We start from the raw sequence: 12,524 nt of genomic DNA on the forward strand, positions 1-12,524 counted from the left end.
TCTACGTATTTTTAATCTTAATACCTAATACAGTGAAATCTCTAAAACAGATGGATGACGTTTACAATGATTTTGATAAGGCTTTTGATAACATTTGTCATGCTTTAATTCAAAAAATTGATCGGTTTGGTTTTTCGCATAATCAATACCGGGGTTGTGCATCACCTTTTATCAATTTTATAAATCTCTCTCTTTTAATGACCCTTAGCAGTGTAGCATCATAAATATACCAGATATGTGAAAATTGTTTAAATGTAATTTTTACTGCTTCGTACGTCTTTTTCTTCTGGTGTCATGTTTTATTCCAGATGTAAAGACTAACGTTTTCAAACTTTCATTAGATCTAGTCCAAAATACAAACTAAGCCAACTCAACTCTAAGGGACAAATAAGTGGAAGAAGTGCAGACAAGTTGAATTGCTCCATAGTTTGTCTGCACTTCGATATTACACTGTTTTAAAATATGATAAAGTAAATACAAATCGAATTTTGTCAATAGAAGGGCGAAAAAATAATTATCACTTCTCAGAAGTCAAAAATTCACGTCAAAAGCAATAAAATCGTGTCAGCGCCGTTGTAGTGGGAACGCCCAATAACAAGCGTTCCCACTGCAACGGTGACGGCACGATTTAATTGCTTTTGTCGTGGATTTTTTTACTTCTGAGAAGATTAAATTGTTTTTTGCGCTCTCCTATTGGTCTAAATTTGGTTTGAATAAGCTTTGGTTTTTATTTTCGTCATGACGCTCGTATACAAGCTTTGCGCATCAGTGTTGCCACATGTGAAAAATTTCCCGGATCGCAAAAAATTGCCGAATTTTTTATCATTTTACCTCAATGAATAATTTTAGTTTTAATTACATGTGTTTGTTATAAACTTTAAAGAATCCAATGAAAAACTGAAGAGATTTGCGTTTCTGTTTTGTCGATTGTTATTTTTTGTGCAGTGTTTTGTAACAAAGTGCTAGTGTTTTGTTTTAATATTCTTAACTTATAAGTATATATATTTTCAGGTGTAACTTTAGATATAATTGAAATTATTTTTTCAAAAAATGGAAGGCAGTTTTTAAAAGTAGATTTATATGCGGGTATAAAGAGATAATTTCTCTAAGAATGCATACTGTATTATCACGTATTTTAAACTTAGAGCCCTAAATATAATGATATGCTTATTTTCAAAACAATTAGTTTACTTGAAATATTAATATCGGACAAAAGGATAACAAGCCTGTAAATAAATGATAATATTTTTTAATTATTTTTAATGTTTTAAATCTTGTCGCCTAATTGGAGATAAAAAACACAAGTAATAAATAAAAAATATTACAAAAATTGTTACATGCACTAAATAAATTCACTGCATTGCAACATTGAGCAGCAAAGAAAACACGGCCAATTGTCAGTTAAATATTATGAGTAGATATTTTTAATAATTTTTAATGCCTAATTGTAATATGTATTCAAGAAATTATATTACGATGTTAAAAATAAATAAAATGCTATTTTTGTCTTGAGGTCCGGAATGATTGTTTTCCAAGGCCCGGGTTCGCTCTCGGCGGCCATGTGTGTGTGCAGCGACAGAAACCTCTGCTATTCTGCTGAAAAATCTGCCATCAGCCTTCTCTTTATCGTTTTGTTGGCCATCTTCGCCTTCTTAAGATAAGAATGAAACGTTTCTCGGTGAGGTGGAACATAAAATATAAGCCACATCTTTAGCAGCACCAGTTTATTTATTGAGTTAATTAAAAACGCGTTTTGTTACCGGCGTAGATTTGACTACCAGCCGTTGACTAACTTAAAATTAGTACTGTAATACATAGTATATATTATATTTACAAAATATCACGTAATTCTTTTGCGTCTATGACGTTGCTGGTTAAAACTTCCCGGTATGCGTCGAATAATGCACTTTTCCATCGGGTCCAACGTTTGTCGAAGAGCTGGAGTAAACTCCAGTACCTCCTGAAGATGTTCCGGACACGCCGATTCCTGCCACTTCACCATCTCCTCCGAAACGGCTTACGAGTCTGAAAATGTATTGTATTTATATTTAATGATCTACATATTTTAATTTGGTTTCATTTAAAATGAGTGATTGGTTCAAAATTATGTAATTCAAGCATGATAAAGAAGTAGTAATGAATAAAATGTACGTACGTACTTCTTAACCTAACTAACTTCAGCGATCAGTTGTGATCTGTTTGCTAAGCAATCTTTAGAACTGCAGAACATCATAGACTCGTCTCGAAACTGTCTATAGGTATCCTATTTGCATTAACACAGTCAGTTCGAGAGCCACTATTTCATCATTATTCATAATTGAGAAAGAGTTTAGTTTTACGCCCTTACTATTAGCTCTAAAGCACACGATACGGATATACGTTCAATATACTCATGTTTATATTTTTAAATTTATAGAAATTATATTTATTGAAATTAAAATCATTACTATATTTTTTATATTGATCAATCAATCGGAATAATGATAAGTATATCGAACGTATATCCGTATCGTGTGCTTTAGAGGTAATAGTAGGAGCGCAAACCCAAACTTTCCATCTCTTTCTCAATTATGAATAATGATGAAATGGATAGCTCTCGAACTGACTGTGCTAATGCAAATAGGGTATAGTCTATCGTGCACATTCTGGAGTGACAGACATGCATCACCACATTAAAAATTCATTCATCGATAAATTACAATATATTTATCTTTCTCACGGCTCAAATAAACAATGTCATGCTGTAAATGCGACGGTCATAGTATGTAGGAAAAAAATACATTAATAGAACAATGTGCAATGCCAGCATATTAAAGAGATGGATCGCGATTTAAATACATGAATTGGCTTGTGCGGACGTCTTGGCTTTAACGGGTATCAAATGAGGACGCGATCGTAAACCCAAAAATAGAATAGCTGGATTGTCAATGGCATCGTTTTAATAGTTTAATGAAACTTTAGCGACATATAAATTTCTGCGGGGAAAATGCTGGGTTACAAGAACGGGTAAAACTCAAATATCCTTATATAAAGGTATCTCAAATTCATTTTCTGAACTTGTTTTATTAAGGGGAACTATTAGAATACTAACTAGAGTCCGCAACAGATTAAATACCATTTTTAATTTAAAAAAAATTTTTGTATTTTTATACACCGCTGCATAAGAAAAGATGGGTCCGTATCAGATGTTTGAAACTATGGATTTTGTGTTGATTTTAATAGAGGTCGAAAGTATTTGAATGGCGAAACACTGTTTACAATTTAAAGAATATTATTGCAAATATAAAAACAGTTACGACGTTTTATTTATATATATATATATATATATATATATATATATATATATATATATATATATATATATATATATATATATATATATATATATATATATATATATATATATATATATATATATATATATATATATATATATATATATATATATATAAATATCTATAGTATTATAATCACATACAACATATTATATATGTTTTTTATTTATCAAAATTCTTTAGAAAATCGATACGTGAAAACGATAAATCTCATTTTCCAAGAAAAGATACCAGAATACCTAGTTACAACTTATCTGCGATCACTCGAACACAATCACTTTTTTTGATAGCTAACAAAGCGTGATTCTCGCGGTTGAGTATCCAAAGATGCATTAAAAAAATCTATAAAGTTTAGAAGCATGAGACATGGGTATCACAAAGCGACTTTGCGACAAAACTTTTGCTGCATATTAGATAAATACGACTCTATGCATCATATGCTATGATAGTAAAAACGCTTAATACAATGTATGAATTGATTTCCATAAATATTAAGTTTGAGTAGTGTTATTTTTAAGGTAGATTATCACTGTCAAACTTATGTTTTGATACAAAAAAAAAACTGTATATATGAGTGCCGCATGAATTAGACGAGCGTCAAAATTGAATTAATTTAGAAGCTTGTTCTTCTTTACTGTAAAATAAAAAAGGCAATAAGAAGGTTGTGTTGTATTTATACTGGAATTGTAAATGTATCCTATATTACGTGTACTAGCTATTACCACGAAGTCAAAATATCGATTCCACTAAGAACTGCACACACTTGACAAAACTGAAGGAAACGATTACCATGAAAACACTCTTAATATTGTTAATTAACAATCATAAACCACACAAGTTTTTTACAATTTAACAAAATCAACATAATTAATTAAACTTGCTGCAAAATGATTTTAAATATAACCCTATATTGGTGTTGACTTTTTAAATATTATTTACAACTACGGGATACTCTTAAACTTACACTGGACTGGCGTTGTATTCATTTGGATACAAGGGAAGCTGAGCTACGGCCGGGTTGATACCGAATGGATCAAAAATTGGACCTGCAACATAGAATTAATTTATAAAAATACTTTCAAACCAAAGGATTAAATTTAAAAAACCAAACCCTACCATTTCCACTGACAGTGAATGTTTGACTCTGTCCAGGACCATTTGAACTTGAAGAGCTGGATGCACTAGCTGAAGTGTAGACGCTTCTCGGTACCCTTAAGCCCCCAGCTAGAGACACTAGGGGTGAGGCTTGACCAAATCGGTTTATGGTGTAAAATCCTCTTGGCACATAGTAACCAGAGTCTAAAAAACAAAATATTTAATAAAAGAGCTTCAAATTTATAAAATATATTTATTTTTAATATTTAAAATAGCTGTTATATAGTACTACCAAATAAATGTGCCAGAAAGTTTAAATAATGATCCATTGCAGTTTTTTATATTTAAAAGTAGTGACTAGTAAATATTATTTTATTTTTATTATTGAACCATTAAATTTTTAAATAATTAAATAATAAGTTAACGCCTTATATTTACAAGGAAATTGTACCATTTTATTTTTCTCTCTATTTTAATCAGTTAATCGATGATATTCTTTTATGAATAATCGGTATTTTATCTTTAAATGATTAATCAGCCATTTTCTCTTTAATTCGATAGAATCTGTTAATCTTTTACATCTTTATAATATAAAGTGTACATATGTTTATATGCATTTTTATATAGTATATAATTATATATTTTTTCTAAAGATGATTGACCGCAACTGCAACCGGCTGAGAAGCGATCGATGGACATTCCTACGAATGCAGGTTTTATTTGTCACGTCGCACAACAAATTAGCATTGACAGATTCTGTAAAACGTCTGCATTCAGTACACAAATGCTTTTTAACAGTATTTGGGCGATCGAAAGGTATATGAAAAGGTTAATATTTATGTTATTTAACGACTTATTTAAAATATAATTTTATAAATTTAAGGCACTCGAGAATATAATATACTTGGTTAAAATATTTATTATTTAAAATCACATAGAAAATATATTTAGACATTTGCGTATATAAATTATAGCAAAAATAAATTGTTAAGTGATAAGTGAATTGTTAAAAAATACGATTAGACACAATTTTTGTTAAAGAAATATAAGTAAACCCTGCACTAACATCTGAATCATTATAAAATAATGACTATTCAAATGTTAATGTGTTCGAAAAGATTTTTTTTAAATTACAGTTAGTTAAACTTAATTTTTATTAACCTATTTTTTGGTTAAATAAGATTTGATGGAAATGAATAATTCCATAGATTAATAAAGCTTTAAAACCACATAATTTATTTTACTGGAGTCATCACCATATTAACTATATATATATTAATATTTAATATATTATTAACTTAGCTTTTAGAATTTTTTGACGTCATTTTAAAACAAATAAAGCTAAGATCTACAAGATCTATTTTTAAAACAAGTTTAAGTCTATATAATTAAAATTACGTCAGTATACGTGTCCTCTAAAACTCACATAAATGTCAAAAATGTATAAAAAAAACAATTTTTATATTATGTTTTATTTTAATTCTTATTTTAAAATGCATTTTACCTCTTGAAATTTTTTTAACGTAGTTATTTTTTTTTTTAATTGCGGTTTTTTTTAATCTAATAAACTCAGCCTAGATATTTACAATGTTTATTTTCTTTAATGTTTGATAGCCATTGGAATTCAACTACGGCAGTTATCGTGTCCTCAAAAGCAGTTATATCCCGTAAAATTTCATTTAAAGTACACTATTTTTAATTTTAATTTTAATTAAATTTATATTTCTAAACGTTTTTTAATTCTCTACTTTTCTCATACGATTTTTTATTCTTTTAACAGTCGCCATTTTGTAAAAATATGGCGGGTCGATCTGGCTAACGAACGAAGCTATTCGAAATATTTAAATGATCTATTTTTAGAACAAGTGTCAAGGCGATACGATTTAAACTATTGCAATTATTGCACTCCCAAAAACCGATTCAAAAATGTATACATTTTTTATTTTTTTATGATTTTTTAATATTTTGAATATTTCCATTCTGAAACAAGTTGGCGATTCAGACTTGCTAACAAACTTATTAAAGATTAAAAATTATCAAACCATCCGATAAAACTACGACAGGTATCATATCTTCAAAAATGACATCAAAAAACTTTTTATTTACGTTTTTTACTGTTTTACTTAATTTTTTTAGAAAATTTTAAACAAGTTTCGATTTTTTTAATTTCTTCAATGAGACGGTAAATCAACCTGGCTAACAAACTTATACTACGAAATACTTAAAAAATCTATTTTTAGAACATGCTTCATAGCGATACGATTAAAACTACAATACAATAGTTTCCTGTTCTCAAAAACCATTATATACCGTATAAATAATATTAAGGAAAAAAAATATAATTTTTATTTTTAATACTTTTTTTCTTAACGGAGTTTCGATTTTTTAATTTTATTAACAGACGCCATTTTGAAACAAGACTGCGGATCAATCTGGCAAACGTACTTCAATCTAGCTAAAAATTAAATGAAGTAACTATATAAATTACTAATTGTAAGTGTATTAAAACATAAGAGTACTTGAATTTGGAATACAAAATAAAAGCCCGTCAGAATATTAATAACATTCAATTCTAAAGTATATAAAAATAAAATTAAAAATAAAAGACAATTATAACATAAAATAGAACTAAAAAAATACAGTTTTTTAAAAAAATATTTAAATATAAATACATGCATTAATGCGCAAGTTATTTAAAGGTAATAAAATACAATAAGCTATTAGCTAAATAACTTATTTAAGAAATCGAAAATAATTATTTTTTAAAAAAAATATTTCAAAATATGTTAAATTCTTTTTTTTTTTTTTTAAATGTTTTAAATAAAATCAAATTAAAGATATTTAACTAAAATCAAATCATCAAAGATTCTCTGCTATATAAGATTTATAGTTCTAAAATAACAAATTTAATATATATTTTTAATGGAACTTTTAACTTATAAATGCGTATAATTTGATGATTTAATTTATCATTTGCCTTTATAATATACAGGTTCTATGATAAATATTTCGTAGAATTAGGCAGCAATTTCTAAACACTGTTGACACGACCGTGAGTTAAAAAAACAATGATAAAAAATCAAAGAACGATTCAAGGTCTGCGTAGATCACGAAGCTCCTGACTCAATCACCGAAGATAAACCATGAGGTGTGTTTATTTGTTCATCAGTGATTGTGAATTTTGTATGACACATACGAAGATTATTTTTGTACAATGCGACACTGAAATTGAATTTTATAAGATAAATAAAATAGATATAAACAATTCCAGTAGTGAATTTTTTAACAGCTACAATAAAAAAATATTGAAAAACTAGTTTTTAAAGTCCCAAAAAATTCGTAATGATACCACAATAGCAACTGAAGATTTCACACACAAAAAAATCAAATATATTTCTTTAGATTATTTACTTTTAGAGTAATTATAACATTGATTGGATTATTCAATACAATTATGATAAAACCAATTACTCGTTTAATGAAAACGAGCAAAACCCATCGTAACTAGTGCTTATTTTATGAAATATGGCACAAATATGTTTGCTTCTGATAATATGCTTATTAATAAATTGTAACTTGATACTTGTCATTTGAATTGTATTTTTTCTAAGCCATCTATTCGCGATATATCACTTGAACCGTCTCTATAACAGATATTTTTTATGGCATATTTTATTTTAATATCACAAAAATATCATTTTTACAAGTCAATTACTTATTAATATATTGCAGAGCATAGCTTGAGTGTATTAGTTAATCTTATGCACAAAAAAATTGATTTGAAAATATATCTTAAAATAAATTATATTCACTATAAAATTTATGAAGTACCAGATGAGGTTAGATTACACTTTTTGATTAAAACAAGACTTACCAGCGAAGATCAGAGCGAAGGCCAATGGCAACAACAGGATGGACGAAGATGCCATGACGGACTATGAACTGGCTCTAACAACAATCGCTTCGGTCGTGTATGTATATATACTTACTACTATATGTACACGAGTCCGCAGACCAAATGCGTGGTAATACCATCACCAACACCAATACCACTCCGATGATCGAAGCAGAGATGACGCTGGGTCCGTGACCGGTGGTCATGGAGCCGTTTCATTTTTTTTCTTTTTCTTCTTGTGCTATTTTACTTGCACCTTGCACCATATATTCTGTTTAAGCGAACCAGTTTTATACGCCAGGATGCACTCTCTGTCTGTAATGACAGAAAATTGACAACGGAATGTTAAAGGATCGCATCCCGGAGAAACTGGAAGCGCTTAAAAAGTAAGATCTTAAAGGGATAGAACGATACTATTTCATTTAATAGATCCTTCAGATTCACTTTAAGTCAAAACTTAAACCTAAGTACTTTGCAATTAATAAGTGATGATAATTTTTTGAACTTTGGAATAAATAGGCCGTTAATAAAGTACGTTTAGCACTATAACTATTTAATTGAAATCTTAATGTTAACTTAATACTTAACATAAGCTAAAATGCCAACAGTTTATATGTCAGCAGCATGTTTCAGTCAGTGCTACGAAAAACGGTTTAACTCGTTTTTTTGTTTTTTTATTTTACTAAAAATTTTTTTTTTTTTTAAATAATAAAGTAAATAAAATATATCCCCATCAGGTAAAAAACACTTTTGTTCGCGTGTCCTTTAAATCTCAAAACGCTTATAGAATAAATGGTCGCAAAATATTATTTTTAATATTCTTTTATTATGCAAAAATACACAGAAAGGCACAGAAAGCTGTCAGATACAACCTTTGGGGATTGAGTAGGTGGGGGGGGGCATTTACCTCCCATAAATTTGACATTTAATTAAATACTATGAATCCTAATGAAATCGAAATATTAAAAAACGACTGATGAACTTTTGCCCCCCCCCCCCCCCCATGAAAATAAAATTAAAAAATAGTCTTGAATCTATCCCAAAAATTTGTCATTTCAGTGCAATTATATCGAAATACATTTTCACCAATGGATACGTGATTTTATCAGTGATAATATAATTTATTTGACAGGTACTAGTAAAAATAAATGATTTTAACTTTTCCATATATAGTAATATACATATATTTATCTGCATGCAATGTATTACTGTTATAGTGAATGTGTATTTTTATTAAAAATATATTTTCACTAGTGGAGTCCAAATATATTTTCATCAGTAGATATATATTTCTACAAGCGAAAATATAATTCAACTGGTAGACGCTAAAATGCTGCTCTAAAATGTCTATGAAGCTCAATTTAATAGTTGCGAATTTGCTGTTCAAACCCAAACTTAACAAACTGAAAGTTCCAAAACTATTTATAATTTTAGAACTTTTATTAGGTCAAGTCCAAAATACAAACAAAGCCAACTCGTCTCTCAGGAAAAATAAGCGGAAACCTACACGAATTAACCAAACCCAATTTGATCAAATTAAAATTCTACTAATTACAATGCAAAGTACAAACTAAGCCAACTCATCTCACAGGGGAAAATAAGTGGAAAAAGAAATACAGACAAAGGTCTAGGACCTAGACTCTAGGTTATCTGCACATATTACACTAATATGATAGCTATCCTTATTGATATACTACGGACTTCAGATATGATATTAACGGTCGAAGTAAATTCAAACCGAATTTTGGTCAATAGGAGGGCGCAAAAAAATGATCACTTCTCAGAAGTCAAAAATTCACGTCAAAAGCAATAAAATTGTGTCGGCGCTGTTGCAACGAGCGTTCCCACTGCAATTATTGTTATTGCAAACTCTTTGACATAAATTATATAATCATTATAAGAAACAGATGAAATGAAATGAATCATTCAGAAGCATCATAAGAATATTATATTGTATAAATGTATAAACAATAAAAGGATTTTGATTGTGATTTGCTTTAACAACTTATTCGATTATTAACCTATTAAAAAACTGTTTGCTATCTCTGAGTTACTTGTTTGAAAAATAATAAAAAAAACAACGACTGGAGCCATAAACCATGTATTATTTTTTTTATATTTGACGATTTTTTACATTTTAAAACGAACATACTAAGCTAGAATTTCATCTTATGAATTAATTATTTTTTACGGTATGGAAACACAATTTAGAACCAGATTCTGCTCAGTAAAATTATGTAAATATATGGAAGCAATTTTCAAACCAATTCTATCTCTCGGGCATGTATTATACATAAGTACATAATATAAAAAAAACAATGCCTATCAGACATCCACATTGTTGACCGCTAAGTACAGTTACGATTTTGGTAATCGTAACGCATTGTCGTCCAATAGCGGCTCCATTCCTACGGCTTTGGCATAGCAAATTTGGTCATTTGCCAAAGTGGGAAAAAAGGTATGTAAAAATGCCATCAAGGTACGCGACGACCTTATTTCCGCAATAGATGAAAGGCGATTCATTCTAAGAACCGCGTCCGAAAAAATGTGAGCTTACTTATTTGACTTCTGTCTGCGAGATGAAAATAACAACAAAAAATCACTACACTCTTTGTCGATTTGATTCAATGCTGCTTTTGTGAAGATCTTGAGAAAATCGGTCAGATTTAGTACGTGAACTCTATACGAGATTGTACCATTCTAACGACGGTGACGCGACGTGCTTAAGCAAAATTAGAGCTTGAGAGAATTTTACTCTTGCGATTTAGAATTTAATTCAGTATTTGAATAAATATTGTAAAACAATAATTTTTCCAATTTTATGTAACCTTTAAATATCATCAACATTTATTTGCATTTTTATGAATAATGACAATAGTTGATGAAAATGGTATAATTATGAGCTTAAGTCATAAAAGTAATAATTTAATAGTTTTAAAATATTTTCTTATAAATATTATTTTGACTCAAACCTTCGCTCTCTGATTTTTAAAGTAGACATATCAATCGATATATTTTCACTATAATATATTTTTCTTTAAAAATATCAAACGAATAGATCTGTAATTAGTTTTAGATTTAATTTAGATATTTGTATTCATGTCAACTGTATCGACACTAAGATTAAATGTGATTATTATGTTTATTTAAATATTATGCCACAAAAATTCAATATTCTGACTTATACTATATAAAATGATGCAACAGATAGCTTAGAATTACTTTAAAAACGTTTTCCTTATGTGTCAATGGAGACGCAATTCACAGCAATTTATATTTTTAAAATATAATACTTTTATTAAATTACATTACCGGGTACAAAAATAAAACTATAATAAAAACAAAAACATGGCAAGTTGTCCTCAGAAAGACAATGTGTCACAGACTCCCGATTGCCTCACTCCGTGGACACAGCTTGAATGGCTACAATCTCGGTGGGCGCCAAAAGAATCCCATCTTCGGACGATGCCTTAGTTGTGGATCGCATACTCCTGGCTGACCCACTAAGTAGGGCTCCGTGAAGATTAAATTAAAAATGCTTAAGAGTTACTGAGTATTAACTAACTTATTTTTGTATAAAATCTATAATCGCGAACTCTAAAAAAACATTGCTTAAAAACTTTATAATATCGTGTAAGACAGCAGCTTTATCTTATTGGATTTAATCTTAAAAATTCAGAATGATACAGCCGAAAAATTGCGTCAAGGGAGATAAGATTGAGACTTTGCTCCATACAGTTTATAAATACAAGTTTCCCTATTATATCTTTAGTAAATTATTTGTTTTTGCCATACAGTTTTCCTATTTATATCTTTAGTAAATTAATTTCGTCAAAGTAAAAATTTTCAATACAATAAGAGAATTTTTTTTAAAAAGTTAATTATAGATATGTTTATTTTTATATTTAAGATTAATTACCAGCTATAGTTTACTCTTCTAAAGTCGTAGTAACATTTTTTTGACTGAGCGTTGTCGTGTAGAATTATGTTCTTTCGCATTCTTTGATTAATGTTTTTCGTACTATCAGAGCAATAGCATAGTTCTTCTCATAGATGTAGGTACATATATATATATATATATATATATGTACTATATCGTTATTATGATTGTAATAATTAATGAAAATAATAATATATCTTTAATAAATTTTATTATAGATTATATCCAATAAAATATTAATCTAAGTTTTATCGAATGT

The 12,524-nt window shown here is 28.6% G+C and overlaps 1 protein-coding gene across 1 annotated transcript; it reads right to left on the reverse strand.

Moving 5' to 3' along the window:
* Positions 1 to 1,709: 1,709 nt before the first annotated feature.
* Positions 1,710 to 8,383, reverse strand: LOC148238629 (uncharacterized). The gene is made up of 4 exons (XM_088186706.1): positions 8,305 to 8,383; positions 4,452 to 4,634; positions 4,300 to 4,381; positions 1,710 to 2,025 (listed from the first exon to the last, which is right to left on the reverse strand). The coding sequence occupies exons 1-4, from the start codon at positions 8,357 to 8,359 to the stop codon at positions 1,875 to 1,877; spliced, it is 471 nt and encodes a 156-aa protein (XP_088042832.1). The 5' UTR covers positions 8,360 to 8,383; the 3' UTR covers positions 1,710 to 1,874.
* Positions 8,384 to 12,524: the final 4,141 nt, after the last annotated feature.

Source organism: Plectrocnemia conspersa, unplaced genomic scaffold, assembly GCF_051122295.1.
Source record: "Plectrocnemia conspersa isolate PC_06_02 unplaced genomic scaffold, ASM5112229v1 ptg000001l, whole genome shotgun sequence".
NCBI classification, from domain to species: Eukaryota; Metazoa; Arthropoda; class Insecta; order Trichoptera; family Polycentropodidae; genus Plectrocnemia; species Plectrocnemia conspersa.